Source organism: Tasmannia lanceolata, unplaced genomic scaffold (assembly GCF_043159265.1).
Source record: "Tasmannia lanceolata isolate RefF3 unplaced genomic scaffold, GAP_Taslan_0.1 ptg000003l, whole genome shotgun sequence".
Lineage (NCBI taxonomy): Eukaryota > Viridiplantae > Streptophyta > Magnoliopsida > Canellales > Winteraceae > Tasmannia > Tasmannia lanceolata.
In genome coordinates this window covers 60940382-60958654 of record NW_027518680.1, presented here as the reverse complement: position 1 = coordinate 60958654, position 18273 = coordinate 60940382, and the positions used below count along the sequence as shown (strand labels likewise).

Sequence of the window (18273 nt, the reverse complement as noted above, 5' to 3'; positions counted from 1 at the left end):
CCCCCCCCCCTCTTGAAATCTCGATTTTTTTTCCCTCCTTACGTTTAGTTAGCATATTTTTCGTACAAAGTTACTATATTATAGGGTTTTTTCAGTAAGTCTCTCTCTCTCCCCCTCTCCCTCTCTCTGAGGAGCTATGGGAATTTCACCTTAGCTGCATAAGTAATTATGAGATCTTATATGTGTAAAGTTTTTTTTTTTTTTCAAAAAATACAGCGAGCCCACTTCATAGGATGATCCAAACTGTTCATTTGTAGGGCCACAACATGCCCCACCCCATCTCCACTGGATCTGTTCCGCTGTGGATTCAGAAGTTGAAGCGGTACCCATCGGTAGTGGTCGATCCGAAGAACCAATGTTGCGTAAATAGGTTGCACCATGTAAATCAACTCCATAGGATGATCCTAACCCTCCGATTGTTAGATTGGAGGCTTATGATCATTCTGTGGAGATCATTTACGCGGTGTAGAACATGTGGGGCCCCCACTAAATCGAAATATGAGGTCTAAAGTGTGGGCTCCACCAACCTGGTAATGCTGGGAGAAGTGGTGGCGTCAGAGATAGTAAGAGCAAGCCAAGATTTGCCTTTTTTCACCCTAACAACGAGAATACTAATATTGATCTCAATGGTAGGGTTTCTGTGGGCCCACCACTTGAATGAATGGGACCTTGCATACTACTATGGTACGGTAGTCCTCGGGGTCATCCATTATGAGGACCATAAATAAGTAACCGACACTTTGATGGTCCCCAACTGTCTCCCACCCCCTTGGCAGCCATGGGCCCCACTTCCATTCATTTTTTATACGAGGAGACGGGCATAATGCCTGTTAGGCTAGTTCCTAACAGTCACTTCCTTGGGCCCGTTGTGCCACATCCATGTGATCTGATCGGGCCTACAAGTCCGACTAAATGCCGATGTGATGAGCCTAGATCCCTGATCCTTAAAGCCTCATTTAGGGTCTTGCAAATAGAAGCTAAACAATTGACTTTTATTGACCCAGCCTAAGAATACAAATCCTACCCATTGTAGTTGGACCCACCTTGATCGGATGATCCTAGTCCTTCGATATGTAAGGCCTCGCCGAATGTTCTGCTTGGAGAAGCCAAAGTTTCGATTCTTGGAAGTCTAGAATCTTATTGATGATATGTACACACATACACACGCACACACATACACACACATTTTTAGGGTTAGGATTCGGGAGATTTTATAGTGTAAGCCCGTGTAGTCTAGTATCTTTCAAAAAGTAATGTACGGCGTACACCATAAGATGATCCAAATCCTTCTTTGATAGGCTACAACATAAATAGATTGTGCCCAAAAAATAATGTCCATATGATGATCCTAGCACTCCGATCTATAGAGGAACTGCATGTTATGGAAACTTCTATAGATTAGAGGGCCAGGATCATATGATTGACATGATTTTCTGCGCACAACTTATTTACGTTGTAGCCCATCAAATGGACAGTTTGGATCATCCTATGGTGTAAGCCGTATAGTACTTTTTGAAAAATAATGGACCATACAGGCCTACACCATATAAAAGCTCAGGTTCAATATGGTTTATCTTTTCTTGATGGAACCCTAAAATAAGGGGCGATGGATCAAGGGCCGGATCATTAGATCTAAAGTTAAGACTTATGGCCGTCGGTGAGATCAACGTATTCGATCACGTCCACATAACATTTGTGGGCCCTAAAAGTGATTGTTATGAAAGAGTCTAACAGCAACAGTCACTTTAACTTTGCTTTCGAACAATTTATTCATGGATACCCGCCGGTGGCTTTCCATCATAAACCAACAAAAATAAAGCCCTCAATCGTGGGCTTCTCTGTTGACATTTTGGAGATCGACAAGATAGTATTTTCCCATAAACATTTGTCACACGGCCTCTCTGTATTCTAACTTAAAAATAGCACACAACATAGCTCACCTGTATCTTTCCATTAGAAAAGGGCATTATATCACTCCTATGGAATTATGTAAGGACATGTCCAAGAGGGACCATTTTTTTAATAGGACAAAGGGAAGTGATATATTCCCCCCCTTTTGTTACTTGGTACAGCCCTCTATAGTGTATTTATGACTCCTCTTTTACACTAGAAGGGCAGTCCCGAGTAAGAAAACGGGGCCAATGTATCATTTCCCTTGGGCAAACCATTCATTTATTGGTCCTCGTCATAGATAGGCCATAACCCAACCGTCTTTTTCACTGGGATATAGACAAAAAATCTGATGTATCATCCAAGGTCCAAATGGTAGGCTCATAGGCACCAGCATTTGAAAATGCCCGTCATAGCATTTGGTTGCTTGTGGATGGCTGAGAGAATAGGAGAAAAATAAGTCAAAGAGAATTAGACAAGAATGGAAGAGAATGAAAGATGGGGAGAATATTAGGAGGGAGATTTGCGAGTAGTGTTTGGTTGCGCGAGGAAATTAGCGGAAGATGTAGGGTGTCATTATCAAAATATAGGTGTAAGAGAGAGAAAAGTAAGAGAGAGAGAAAGAGAGAAAAAGAATAAGACAAGAATTTCTCCTAATTCCCCCAACAAAATTTTCCTTTTTGGTGAAAAAAGGGGAGAAGATTATCGGGGGGAACATCTCCACCACGAGGCGCCACCTAGGATAAAAACCAATAATATTGTCTAGAAGTTGTCTAGTGGTCAAATGTGTAAATGACAACCAAACATGCTTTGGGGAGATCTTATGCATTTGAAACTCCTACAATCCCCCCAAAACAAGCAACCAAACAGAGCCCTGACCAATTGGACCAGTCTATTCACAAGGGTATTATTCACGAGGGTATTTATCTCTTTTTTTGTTAGGTAAGCTGGGTTGAAGAACAAAGCCTTGACCAATTGAACCAGTCTCAAGCAAAGGCTCGACGATTAGGATAATTTTATCTTATTAAAGGAGAGTGATAAATCAACCCCATATATCTTAAATCGACTCCCCATGTGTCTTTCTCTCTCCTCTGGGTTAGAGAGAGAAAGATGGATAACAACCCTATCCAAGTATAAAATAAACCCTGAGTTGCCATTTTTAGGAAGAGCAGCCACAATTGTATTAAAATGTCTACAAATTGGAGTGACATGCTTTACCAGTGCAAAACTCTTTTTCATGTCATCCATTGGAATGTCTAATAGATGAACGGTTTGGATCACCTAACTTGTGGAGCCCAATCCTACTTATGGTGCTAATATTTAATGCACAAGCACAATTTAATATTTGAATTGCTCTTTTAGTTTATAAATGAATAATTAGCTGCTAAAACTTTGTTACAATGTCTAGAAAGCTGTCACCAACCACTAAAGACGTGTTTAATGTTGGAGTGTCATTTTCAATACAGGCAAGTGACAATGTTGTTTCCATTAAATGTATCCCTTTTAATTTAGGCCATGTTCACTTTTATTCCCCGGAAAGGACTTTCCAAGTGACATGGCAGAAGGAAAAGGAATCCAGGAAAACTGTCAAGGAAAAGGTTTTGTTTTCCTTGGAAAGCCTCTTTCCGATATATTTAATCGGAAACCAAATCTCGAGTAACATGGAAAAATACAATTTCCACGTCATTTTCAGCTTTTAAATAAGAAATTCAACATCTGATAATATTTTTCCCTGGAAAAGAAGTTAACACAGAAATTCTGTCTTGTCGAGGTCTTGTCGGGGAAAAGAAGTGAACAGAGCCTTAAGTCCCGTTTTGTTTTGGATTTTGAGAACTGGTTTTGAGTCCAAAATAGATTATTGGACTCAAAATTAAGGCCCTATTTGTTTTGGATTTTGAGAACTGATTGCGACCTGATTATTGTATAATTGCATTTAATTTCGAGTCCGATAATCAGTTTGGGACATAAAACGAAACCCATATTTTGTTGCTAGCAAAAGGTAATCCCAATTAGATGAAAATTGGATTCCCTTGGTGTAACTTAGAAAATGGTTTCTAAGGGTTTGTTCATTTCCCACTATCGCTTTTATTTGTGGGACGGTCAAACTAATGATTATGCAAATTACCAAATGATTAAGATTAGGGCAACTCCTAAGAAAAGTAAAAAAGGAGAAAGTGTGGAGAGCTTCTTTATTAGTTGTTTGGGAATATACAAAACAAAGTTAGGCACGAAAGAAACCAAAGTTACGCTAATCAGATTAGTTGCTAACAGCCAAAAACATGTCATAATCTATTCTCTTTCCAACCTAATAAACCATTAACTGGTTTAATTTTGATAATGAAATAGGAACCACTTTTTTTTGTTCCAAATGTGCTATGTGGATATGATCGGGTCCGTTGATCTGATCGGTAACCACAATCCGGCTCATTGCCTAGTCCTACTTTCATGCGAAGAGACATCCCATCCATAAGATGAAGGTATGGGAAAAATCAATGGTTTAGCTTCTCTTGGTGAAACCATAATTAACATCTTAATAATCAAAGAGCTAACATGATTTGGGTCTCATGAAAAATAGATGCCACATTAGATTAAGGTAGATAAAAATCAATGGTTTAGATTCTCTTGTGGGACGCTAAGTAAAATCTTCATAATCAAGAGGCTAGGATCATCCAATCAACGGATGTGATCATGTATATGTGAGACACGTGGGACCCAATGGTGATTGTTAGGAAAAAATAAAATAAAATCCTAACAACATTGCATGGATAGGATTTTTTTTCTTGTACCTACCACTAAATAAATTGTTCTAGTATTAAGTGGTAGTAAGATGGCGCAATCAGTTGCTAAAGTTATCACATCTGGGGTATTGTTAGGAGAAATAATCATTCAAAACCACAAAAGTGGTCCCCACATACTACTCAACTGGCCTAGAAATCCTTGGACAAGTTGTTTTATGGTATTGGCTATACCATAATCGGATGATTTTAGGGAAATGATATATCCGCCCCTTTTGATCACCAGGAACATCCCCTGTAACACAAGGGATGTTCCTGGTGATCAAAAGGGGTGGATATATCACTTCCCTAATTTTATCTTGAATAAACTCCTGGATTGGGTATCCTGTTTGGATAGTAAATTATTCATTGGACCCGGTTCGGATTCATATCCTAAGATATGACCTAGACACGAAGCGTCTTAGATTTGATTAGGACAATGCGAAACTATCTTCGTAATTAAAGTAAAGAAAAACACTTTGAAAATTGGATCCCGTGTGGAAAATAAAAATGGGAGTGACATGACCGTTGATTTGACCCTTTTCAAGATGCATTTATTGCTTTACGAGGATTCGAGCTCCCATCCTTTGTCTTTTAGTGGACTTAGTTGAAGCCCTTTTTTTCTTTTTTTTTCACAAAACGGATTTCCATTTTCATAGCAATGCTCATTAAAGTAATGAAAGAGTACTTATGAAAGGTATTTTCATCATATGAATTCAAATCCTCAACCAAAACTATTTTTTATCCTTTCGAACGAACGAAGTTTCAAGGTGTTCTCTATTTCTCTCGTTTCTTTCTTTCTTCTCGGTTCTCCGCCTAATCTTAAGCCATGGCGAATTTTAAGGGATCTGAACGGATTGTGACCCAAACATAGATGGATCATATCTGAATTAGATATGTTAAAAATTAATACCTAGGATCCGAAGAGCACTTTGAATAAGATCCCGCCCAATAAATGGATCTGAATGGATCATGACACGATCCGAATTAGATATGTTAAAATTCTAAGTATGTATGACATAGTTAGGACCTAGGACACTTGGCTTCAAAATGAACCCAAACACTAATAGTAGGAGCCAAAGAGCACTTTGAATAAGATCCGCCCAATAAGGGACGTGAACGGATTGTGATCCAAACATAGATGGATCCGACCCGAATCAGATCCACTGACACCCTTACTAAAGTGTAGGATTTTCTTATTGATCAACCAGAAGCATATAAGACCCCTCATGGGGATCCACCAAATCAATGGCCTTCATCACCCACATATCGTGCAAATGTCGTTAGGTGTATAACACGATAACCATTGAAAAGGGGGCGTCCCTATTAAATAGGAGGTGGGGGAGTTAATAAACTCCATTACAAATATACAAATTTATAATAACATGAAAGGTAGCTTGCTGCCAGCTCTTTTTCCACTTTTTCTTCATGATAAATTGGCACCCCCTGCAGTATAACTCGCACCCTCTATAGGATAACTCGTGCACCGGGGGTGCAACTTGGGCGGGCTCTAGTCGGGTTGGGTTGAGTTCTGTTAGGGTTCAGGATTGGTTTTCTCAACCCAGATTGAGTTCGGGTCGGGTTCCGGTTGAGGGCTTGGGCAACCCGACCCGAGTGAACCCAACTTTTTTAATAATTTTTTTGAATCTTTTAAGCTAAAAATCTCGGGTTGGGTCGGGTCGGGTTCAGGTTGGAAAAAAGGGTTTCTCGGGTCGGGTCAGGTTGAACCTTATAGGGTTGGCCTCAACCCGACCCAACCTGACCCGAGTTGCACCCATAACTCACACTTTTTTCACGTTAGAGGGGTACAAATTATCCTACAAGGGTGCGAATTTATCACCACACCATTCTTTTTCATTCCCAATATTCCAATTAACAATCTCCATCTCTCATTTAATAACCTCCAAATCTCACCGCACGCCCCCCCCCCCCCCCCCCTCCGTGCCAGATTCCAGCCGACACTTACTCTCTCTCTCTCTCTCTAGCTTTTGTTGTATCAGAAGTTCTCTGTCTTGTTCCTTTCTACTCTTCCATTTGACTACCTTTTCTTTTTCTATCCCTACTTCTTTACAATTTAACGTCTTCTTCGTCTTTATTTCACTCTCTCTCTCTCTCTTTTTTAACCTCTTTATACCTCTTTCTTTCCATCTCTTCTCTTCTCTTACTCTGCATTTGAGTCTCTTTTCTCTGCTCTCTGTTGATTCTTTCTCAACACTTAAAGAGGCCAGTGCTAATGTGCGCCAGGTGAGTGCTCTAATCACTAAGCCACTGCTAATGTGCGCCAATCTTCTTCTTCTTCTTCTTCTAGCTCAGATCTCTAGAATCTATAAGAAAGTGCAAGAGATTTTTTATTTTTTATTTTTCAAATTAAATGTACTGATGAAAAATCTCTTGTTAATTTAGTAAAATCAAGTATACCTGATTTTAGATTCTTTTCCTGTCTCGATGTGGCGTGATTTCGTTGTTCAGTAAACAAAAATGCAAGATTTAAAAAAAAAAAATAATTTCCTGATGAATAATCTGTAGTTAATTTGGAAAAATGAAGTTTATATCTAATTGAATTGTTTCACATATTTGATCTGCTTATTTGATTGTATCTGTTCTTCATTTAGATTTTTCTAGGGCTGGATTATATGAAAATGCAAGAAATTTTTTCAAATGAAATATCTTACTGAAGAATCTCTTGACAAAACTAAGCATATATCTAATTGATTTGTCTATATCTTGCTTTATCTACACATTTTTAGTTTGTTTTCCTGTCTCAACGTGTAGCACTGTTTCGCATATTTGATCTGCTTCTTTGATTGTATCCGTAGTTTAGATTTTTAATTTTTCTAGTGTTGCACTATAAGAAAATGCAAGATTTTTTTTTTTTTTTCAAATGTAATATCTTTATGAAGAATCTTTTATTAATTTGGAAAGACGAAGTATATAACTAATTGAATTGTCGATATCTTGCTTTATCTAAGTGTTGTTAGTTTGTTTTCACGTAGTTGATCTGCTTCTTTGCTTGTATCTGTTGTTCATTTAGGTTTTTTCTGTTATGTTGGAATGAATGAGAATGTTCATTCCTCTGTCACATTTTAAGGTCTCTGGAGTCTGGACCATGACCTACTTTGCTTTGCATTGATTTGTCATGAGAATTTGGTTTCAATGTGGTCTAGAATTTGGTTTCTGTTCCCCCTCCCTAAAAAAAAGTAAAAAAGAAGAAGAAAAAAAGAAAAAAAAGAAGAAATTAATACTTGCTTCTAGATATCTAGAAATTAGTTTCCTTCATGGTTCTATGTAACCAATACATGTTCTATGGTCTCTCTGCCATACTCTTGTCATGCATGTCGACTTTCCTCTCATTTCAGGCTTAATTTGTCTCAAACAACCTAAATGATCATATTCAAATGGCTAACATCAGAATTGTCCTATGTTTTTCTCTGTGTTCTCTCCCTTGTTTAATTATGATAAGATATTTTGATTAGTATATATGAGTTTTTTTGGATCAAGAAGACTTTAGTGTTTATATTAATACCTTGTAGATCTTCAATGTGATGAACACTTCTGTTCTGAAGTTTTCCGAATAAAAGTGTAAAACGCAAGCTAACCCAATTATCATCGAACTTCTTTGTTTTTCCCTTTTTCTGGGTGTATCATTTATATTTTACTATACTCTATCTGAAATATTAAAAAACCTTTAATAAAGATTTACCTCTTTCTTCTATGTTCTCAGCTATCATTATTTGGTTGTTAATGACTCGATAAACTTTCTAAAGAAAGTCCTTCAGAAGTAAAATTCCTAAGAAGGTCCATCTAACCAAATTAGTAGCAGATGTGTACAATTTTCCTAATTTTTTTTCCATTTGTTGATAGCAAAAGCTAATAGAAAGCATGGATCACAAGTCATGGCTTTGGAGGAAAAAGTCGTCAGAAAAGACGATTACTGTATCCGAGAATGTCAATCACACATCGAAGGGCAGTGAAGAAGAGGTAACTATAGCTCCTCTAATTTTGTCTAGTTTGTGTATTAATTGCTCTAATAATTGTTTATTTTTTTGTTTTTTGCTATAGGTATGTTACAAATTCTGACTAAATAATCCTTTCAAATTGTAATTAATTGCTCTAATAATTGGTTATTTTTTTGTTTTTTGCTATAGGTGATGTTACAAATTCTGATTAAATAATCTTTTCAAATTGTAACATAAGATACATTTAATTATTTATGCCCTCCATAATGGTATTTGAAAGTTATCAAGAGGAAGATAGAAGTGAAATTAAAGGGGAAAGACTGAAAGAGAATTAGTTGTTTCTCTGCCCACATATTGCTTATTCATTAATGCAGCTTTACATATGTTTATGAAATTGCTACTCAATTCAATAAATACCCTTCAAATGAAGCATAAAGGACTGTTAAAATGAGATATAGAAAGGACAACAACAAAGCTGATAGTCTATTTCATCATGCTTTTATTTATCTTCTTGATGTTTACCGCAATACTCACGATTAGCTGACTAATCAAAGGTAATAGAAGCAGGTAGTAATGACAAAAATGCTTTAGCAACAGCAATAATCCTCAACAATGCCCCGCTCAAGCTGGTGCATAGATAAATGTCTGGCTAGCCGAGCTTGTTACTTGGAATAACCAATGGATTAAGCCTAATAGGCTTTGTGAGCATTTTTCCTAACTGAAACTATGCTCTGATGTATGTCTTGGATACCTCTCCTTTTGTTACCTTTTCCATTACATAGTTGCAATCTGCGTCTGTGTTTGCTTCTCTCATGGAATACTGGATTTTTTTTATCCTGAAATTTATCTAGGAACCCAGGATGACACCTGAAATTTTATTAATAAGAGAAACATACAGGAGGAGGACATGCTGCCTGGCCTCAAACCCAAAAAAGAAAAAAAAAAGCCAAACTATAAATTGCCACTATAATTACTAATCTCCATAGGATCACATCCGACTCCTCCTCTACTAGTCTCTCCAGGTACATCAACCCAAGATGTAAAGACTTTGTTTTCCTTCTTTAAACATTGCGAAATTGGCTAAAGAGTCCACAGCTTGATTACCATGTTTATATTGTTGAGCGACGACAACATTATGTTACGTGCCTAATCGGCCGTAACACAAATAAATAAGAAAAAGAGAGAAATAGACAGGGAAAGGGGTTGATTTGAAAAGAGAGAAATAGACAGGGAAAGGGGTTGATTTGAAAAGAGAGAAATAGACAGGAAAAGGGGTTGATTCGAGGCAACCGGACCTCCTAACGGCTCAATTCGAGAGGAGCCATGACTCTCCAAAACAAAGTTTCCTTTGCTGCTGTAAAATTCTTCTCTTCCTTCATTTCATTGAATTACTACTACATAACTACAAGCAAGAGAGGATGCCACATCACAAGCACACTCACCCACTAACAAGACACATCACAAATAACTAACCCCACCACCCTAAACTACATACCATTATCTACATAACTACGACATTAAAACTACCCACAACATAAGCACATAACAATTCACTTGCTGCATTAAAAGTTCAATCTATTCCCAACAGCAAATAATATGCCAAGGAATAGAGAAGGATTGGGTTAGGGTTTTAGAAGAAAGTGGAAGGCTAGGGTTTCGAAAGATGGAAGAAAAGGATTAGGATTTTGAAGAAGAAAAAGGGAAGTATCTCCTTTGATCGAGATGTTGATCTCTTCTTGAATCATTGATCACCTTAGCTCTAATACCATATTAAAAATTTCATAATCTGATGTCTGAGTGCGCGCGCGCGCGCGCGTGTGTGTGTGTGTGTGTGTGTGTGTGTGTGTGTGTGAGAGAGAGAGAGAGAGAGAGAGAGAGAGAGAGAGAGAGAGAGAGAGAGAGAGGGCCCAACTAGTCATCGGGTTTGAAATAGTCAGCAAGGTCTTAGTTGACATGATCGTTTCTAACAAGGATCCTTCTTGATCAATTAAATACTATTGGCAGGATCTTCAGTCTCTTATCCTTGATTTGAAGCCTACATTGAAAGAGTAGTTCAATGAGGGTAACCAGGTTGCAGATCACCTTTCTAACTAAGCTTGTAAGTGTAAGAAAATAATGTTCTTTTTTGGCATTAGAGAGATCTTCCTACATTGGCTAAATGCGTTGTGAGATGTAATTTCTTGGAAATCCCTAGCATTCGTAGCAAGTAAGATTTTTGGCTATTTATTGGTTTTTTATTTATTTCATGAGATAAAGTGGCATGCCCCCCTCATGTAGTTCTGTGACTCCTTGGGCATTCAAAGTATTTGTACCAGGTAGATTTTTTTGTATTAGTTTTGTGGATCTAGAGGTAAGGTTGTATGCCCCTCTTTGTACGCTTTTATCAATATCAATATCAATAAATAAAATAAAATAAGGTGCTGGCCCGGGTTCCTAGATAAATTTCGGGTTAAAATAAAAAAATCCCTAATCAGTCACTTATATACGTAACTAAAGTTTAGTAGTTACAATACAAACACTAATAATAGGCACATCTTCTCGAAACATATGTATGCACCATACTAAGTGGTGTGATTTATATGTTATTTCCAAGTACCAACAATATCGCCCAGGTCAATACAAGGGGACTTCTAAGCAAACTTTGTTGTAACTAAGAGGAGTAAAGGAGAGAACGTCAGCATATAAATCTCACCAAGGACGTGGTTACTTCAATTCTTTCTCATAGGTATATCCAACGTAGGCCTTTGGATGCTCCAGTGAGAAGACGTGACTCGTGCCAAGTTGATGGAGTAAAAAGAGGTAGGGCAGACCGAAAACAACTTGGGTAGAAACAGTGAGGAAAGACCTGAGGAGTGGGAACATAACAGAGAACATGACATTGGATATGATAGAATGGAAGAAAATGATCCATGTAGACGAACCCAACTAGTGTCAGGATTAGACTTAGTCAATTTGAGCCGGGTAGATCCATTCACCTTCTTCATGAAAATTTTCTAAAGGATTCATTACCCGACCCCAACTAGTTTGGGACAAAGGCTTAGTTGAATTGAGTTGAGTTGAGATCTTTAGAAACATCATTTATCGACTTCCTATCTTTATCTCCTGTAGCTAAGCTTCAAAATAAGTTACTAAATGCTTTTCAATATGAAAACTTAATTTCTCTGGGGATAAAATAGTGCACAATTGATCATCCTTATATGAAACATAACTATGACTGTCTTATTTGATTGAATGCAGACATATGTGGTGGACAAAGCACTAGACCAGTCTGTGAGAGATCTCAATGAAAAGTTGTCTACAGCCCTCACTGAGTGTAATGGCAAAGATGAGCTAGTGACAAAACATGCAAAGGTGGCGGAAGAAGCCATTGCAGGTTATTAATTTTATTTTCTTTCATCCCTGAATCATTTGTAATATGAATCTCTTGTTTGTATAGATGTCAATTATCTTCAGAAGTGTATATTATTATAACTTGTGTCCGATTTGGTATTTATCTGATCACGTCAATATTCTATTTCCCTGGAATTATCATATAGGCCCTGTTCGTTTAAGATTGTGGCAGGCGATTGTGAGCCGTCAAAACGATTAATGGACTCAAAATTAATGTAATTTAGAGTCCAATAATCAGATTGGGGGCTAACAATCGCTTGTCATAATCTCAAACGAACAGGGCCTTACTAACAGATTACTTTTTTTAGGCTGGGAGAAGGCCGAAGCGGAAGCAGAGTCTTTCAAGAAGGAACTAGATGATGCTTTACGACAAAGAGTGGCCGCAGAAGAAAGGATAGTTCACTTGGATGCAGCTTTAAAGGAATGTATGCAGCAGCTACGTTTTGTTCGGGAAGAGCAAGAACAGAGAATTCATGACGCCGTTATGAAGACATCAAAAGAATTTAATAAATCACGGATAGATTTAGAAGGGAAGTTATCAGAAACAAGCGCACGGATTTCTAATTTGGTCTTTGACAATAGTCATCTGAGTGAGCTTCTTCGGGTCAAAGAGAAATTGATTGAAGATTTAAGTGAGCGCAAGGGCCAGGTGGAAGCAGATTTCAATGCATTAATGGAAAGACTGGATACCACTCAAAAGGATAATGCATCTCTGAAATATGAGGTTCGCATTCTTGGGAAGGAGCTTGAGATTCGAAATGAAGAGAGGGAATTTAACCGTAGATCAGATGATGCATCACAAAAGCAACACATGGAGAGCGTGAAAAAGATTGTGAAGCTTGAAAATGAATGTCAGAGATTGCGTCTCCTAGTTCGGAAGCGATTGCCTGGTCCCGCTGCCTTGGCAAAAATGAAAAGTGAGGTTGAAACCCTAGGAAGGGATGCAACTGATATGAGGAGAAAAAAAATGAATCCTACAATGGGAGGTCTGATGGTGAAGGATAATTTGGTGGAAAATTTTCAAGAGACCTCCACTAAGAGGATCAATTTTCTAATTGAGCGATTATGTGGAATGGAAGAAGAAAACAAAATCCTCAAGGAAACATTAGCTAAGAAAAACAATGAACTTGAATATTCACGAATCACGTGTGAACGTACATCTTCCAAACTATCACAAGTTGAGGCACAGTTTAGAGAATTATCAAAAGGTCAGAGTAGCCTAGAACTTGCTTCAATATCAAAAGATGGTGGCAATGGGGATGATGTTAGCTGTTCTGAATCCTGGGCTTCGGCTTTAATTTTGGAACTAGAGCATTTCAGGAATGGGAATCAGAAGGGGTCATCATGTAAATCTCTTGGAGTTTCGGATCTAAGTCTGATGGATGACTTTGTTGAGATGGAAAAGTTGGCAATAGTTTCCTTGGACAGTCCATTTGGAAGATCTCATAGTTCTACAGATGAAAATAACAGATGTATGGTCCCTATGGAATCTGATTCCAGAGTTTATCCATCGGAAGCAACAGGTAAGGAACTAGTCCTAGTAAAAGACAGTCACTTGGGTTTTAGCGAGTCAAATCAGGAAATCATTTCAAAAGGTCAATCAATTGAGAAGTTTCACAGCTGGCTTCAGGATATTTTGAGGGTGATCTTGGAGCAATGTCATGCAACCCAAAGAAGCCATGATGATATTCTTGAGGAGGTTCGGATCGCTTTGATGAGTATGAATCATCCCGGTTGTGATGAATTCGTTGATGTGAGTAAAATCTCAAGCGATTCTAGCATTTCAAAGCCCCCGTACATTAGTGGCTACATCTCTTGGAAATCTCCAATTACATCTCCAACAGTAGATTCATCTGATAGAACATGTGGTATGAACACTTCGTTGTCTGAAATAAGTAATCAGAACTTGTGCTCGAATTTAAATAAATCGATTAGTAAAATAATTGAACTTATTGAAGGGATCAATCAGCCATCTTTGACAGACTACAATAATGAAAAGTTCTTGGTGGACAAAGATGCAAGTTCTACATTACATAAGAACTCCGAAACTCTTACGGGCTACACAGTGCGTGTTTTTCAATGGAAAAAAACTGAACTTGGTGGTGTTGTACAGCATTTTGTCCACATTTGTAATGATGTGTTGCAGGGTAAGGTTGATCTTGAAAAATTTGCTGTCGAAGTGACTTCAACTTTGGACTGGATTATGAACCACTGCTTTTCCCTGCAAGATGTTTCCAGCATGAAAGATACAATCAAAAAGCATTTGGGTTGGGATGAATCACATAGTGAAAGCGAACATGAAGTTGGGGTGAATAGTCCGCGTTCAGAAACTGAAAAAATTTATTCGCCTGAAGAATATAGAAGGACAAATGAGGCTTCATCTTACCCCCCGGCCACTTCAAATGGCCAAAATGTTTTGGCCCAAAAGGAGAAAAAAGAAGTGCTTAGATTGACAGAAGAAAATATGAGATTGAAAGATGAGATCATGAATATGGAGTTTGGAAAGAAAGTTCTGGAAGAGAAGCTTCGGTCTACCACTAATAAGAAGGAGACCTTGTTGATTCAACTTCAAGAAACAGAACAATGTATTGCTAGTTTACAAGTGGAACTAGCATTGTTAAAAGACGCAAATGGTTTGATTGAGGGTCAAATTGAAAACCACAAATTACTTAATGAAGACCTTGATATCCAGCTTAGTGTTTCCCGAGTTGAACTAAGTGAGGCCCGCCAAAAGGTGTTGTCTCTGGAAGTGGAGCTTGAAGACAAAAATAACTGCTGTGAGGAGTTAGAGGCAGCATGTCTTGAACTACAGCTCCAGTTGGAAAGGTGGCGAGTTGAACTTCTGTCTTTCGATTTTCTTTTAATATTTCCTGGATAAACATATTTATTTTCAATCATCAATGACGAATCTAATATTGCTAAATTGTTTGTGTGATTTACAGTGCAGCAAGTAAAGAAATTTCCAATTACAGTATTGATCATGAGGAAAAGCAACTCAGGGCTGTAAGTCACGTGTTACAATTGAATAGCAGCTACACAACCAAATCCTTATCTTCTCTACTACTCATCACTTCTTTTATGAACATAAACTGGATTTGGAATATTTAACCGGATAGCTAACAAATTATGCTAACAAATTATGGTTGAGGTCCTTGCGGATGAGTGTCTGTTAAGAATATCTTGGAAGGCATTGGGCATGCTTGTTATCACACTGCTACTTGATCGCTTCTATTTTGTTGTCATAGGTATTTCTTTGAAATTTAGATCAAGAAGTTATGAACTTCTGAAAGTAGTCTCCCAATGGATCTATAGTCTCTTGATGCTAATTACTACTAGTACTAGGTAGTTACTGTTATGACTGCATGCACGACTACAAATGCTTTGAGGAATTTTGGAGCTTCATGTCTTTCTATGTCATTTTTAACAAGTGAAGCTTAGACAGATGAATTGTTTTCATGTCTTTCTATGTCCTCAGGGATGAAATGTTGGTTGTATCCTCTTTGTAACTCTTACATGCTTTGGGTTTATCCTGGATCTTTGATCCAGTCCTTGTAATTGGGAAGGGACAACTTGTCCTGTCCTATTTATTTGAAGATTAATAAATTGTCAATTTTCAAAATAAAAAAAGTATATGCTTGCAAGCATTCAACCAAATATTTATAAACTGCATGGTTGGATTGTTAATGATTCTATAATATACCCATAAAAAAAAATTGATTTATAATATATATTTTTTGAGCATTGACAATATTGAAAAGTTTATGAAGTACTTGAAATTGTTAATTGAAAGGCAACACAGTAAATAGAACAACTTATAGTAGATATTAAGGATTTCTCTTGACAATGGACAAAAAAAGAATATGTATCCATGTTTCCTATACGAATCTTCGAAGACCTGGGTAAATGGGACTTCTGTCCACCCGCTACCTAAAGCTGACTGATATTTTGACAAAAGTTCAAGAAATTGATATGCCAAGAAATTGATATGCCATCATGTCCTGAATTTGAGGACTTAGAAGCAAAAGGGGTTCTTCTTAAGGAAATACTACTTTTTTATATAGGATGAAAATCTGTTACTTTCTCCATAACTGTAAGTTGTAACTGTTGTTTCCATGTGCCTGAAGATCAATTTATTTGTTATTGTCTTCATCTGTTAACCATACACCATTTGTGATCTTATTGTACCACATCTAATGGTTTGTGTTTAAGAAAAAAAATTGAAGATGATATTAATAGGATCACAGATAAGAATGTTGGTTTCTTTTCATCTCTTACACCAATCTGTTTTGCCTTGTTGGGACTCTAATGTTGTGTGTGTTCAAATTATGATTGCATAAGTTACTGTGTTTTGAAGGATTGGGAGATCTCAGCAGCTACCGAAAAGCTCGCAGAGTGCCAAGAAACCATCCTAAATCTCGGGAAACAGTTAAAAGCCTTGGCTTCACCCAGGGATGCAGCTCTTCTTGACAAAATGATCGCTCCCCCTGAGCCTACCCCTGCCTTTCCCCCAGCTCAGACCAACCACCGCACCTCCTTACTCGACCAAATGCTAGCCGAGGATGATGGAAAAGTCGAAGAGGAGTTCAAGTCCCCAAAGACAAAAGAAATAATATGCACAGGAAACCCAGAAAAAACAGACAACTCAAATGCCGGTCTGTTGTATGGTCGAAAACTCTCCATCAACCACAAAACCAATGACCCGGCAACAAGAAGTTTTAGGGCATCCCCAATGAAGTCCCCCAGAAGGTTTTATGGTTTGAATGAAACCAAACACAGAGGGGAACCTGGTGCAGGATCTCTTGCTATTGTGCCTAAGAGACAAGGCGGGGGCGGTTTACTGAGGAAGCTACTAATGAGAAAGAAGAGGGAAGGCAGCAGGAGAACACGGTGAGAAATTTCATTATGAGTTTGGTGTTTGATAGTTGTGTGCATGGAAGTGTTGATGAAATAATGAAGGTTGGGGTTGGTTTCTAAAATAATTTACTGGTTCAAGGGGGAAAGAAAGAATGCTGAGAGACTTTGTTGTATATTTCCCCTATGGTTTGGATGGATTGAGATTTCTCCCCCAATGGTTTTTGTATGTTTTCTTCCTGTATATATTGGGCAAAAGACACTTGAAAGTCTATTATAATAGGCTGTATGTTTCTATTTGCATGGAGTAGAACTTGAAAATTTGTGATGGGTTTTGCTTTCCAATACTATACTAAGATTTTGGTATTGAAAAGATGAAAAACTTATCTTTTGTTACATGGTAAACACAAGTTCAAAGAAAAAAAAACCATCTAGTTTTGACACTTAAAGGTTCCCAAATTTAGCTGATAAGGCTATTGTTTGAACTATGGGTGGCTGAATTAATAAGTACAAACACCTTAATAACATGGTGAAAATCATGGTTAGCTTTTGAATAGGGTTATATCTTTTTCCCTCATTCATACAAGTGCAAATGATTTGGCTGATAGTCTTGCCAAATGGGGAATCTCTATCTTTTGCACCCACTAAGTGCACTAGTAATCCTTTGTATATTTTAATAAATATTATTTTCTTCAAAAAAAAAAAAAAATCTAGGGTTGGGGGTGTGAGATTTAAGGCACTTTATATTAGCATGTTAATATGTTCAGACACCTTAATAACATAGTGAAAATCATGGTTTGCTTTTGAATATGGTTATATCTTTTTTCGCTCATTCTTGGAAGTGCCAATGATTTTTTTAATAAATATTATTTTCTTCAAATTTATTTTTTTAAAGCTTGGGGGTGTGAGATTTAAGGCACTCTATAGTCTATAGCATAGTTTAAAATTTCAGTTTCGGTAACTGTTTCGGACCCCACCGAAAACCGAAATTTCGGCGAAATCCGAAATTTCGTAATTTGGTTCGAAATTCCGGACCGAATTTTCGACCGAAATTCCAAAATTTCAGTCCGAAATTTGGTAAATGGCGCAAAATGGAATTTTGGGAAATTTTGGTTTCGGTCTCCACCGAAATTCGAAATTTCGGATTTTGGTCGAAATTTAAAACCATGGTCCTCCTCCCCTCTCCCATATTCTCTCACTTCTTAAGGTGCAATAAGAGAGGATGATTTCTAAATTCATCCCAACAGGACGGAAATATAAAAGAGCGAAATATTCAAAATAAAAATAGAAAATATGTTTAAAGGCGACTTATGATATGGACTCAATGGCAAATTGAGTCCATGAATGTTGTTGCCCATCACAAGTCCTACCTATTGCCTTTGATCCCACCAATCCTCATTGGATGATTCTAG

The 18273-nt window shown here is 37.6% G+C and overlaps 1 protein-coding gene across 2 annotated transcripts; it reads left to right on the top strand.

The window, feature by feature from the left end:
- The first annotated feature begins 6660 nt into the window (after positions 1-6660).
- On the top strand, positions 6661-17189 carry LOC143857759 (filament-like protein (DUF869)). Of its 2 annotated transcripts, none has more exons than XM_077368229.1 (6): positions 6661-6908; positions 8526-8642; positions 11858-11993; positions 12319-14836; positions 14953-15013; positions 16365-17189. In XM_077368229.1, exons 2-6 carry the CDS (start codon positions 8544-8546, stop codon positions 16899-16901), a joined length of 3351 nt encoding a protein of 1116 aa, XP_077224344.1. In that variant the 5' UTR covers positions 6661-6908; positions 8526-8543; the 3' UTR covers positions 16902-17189. The 2 variants fall into 2 exon arrangements, with proteins under 2 accessions (XP_077224344.1, XP_077224349.1); XM_077368234.1 differs by lacking the exon at positions 6661-6908 and adding an exon at positions 6940-6948 and having other exon boundaries at positions 8525-8642.
- Positions 17190-18273: the final 1084 nt, after the last annotated feature.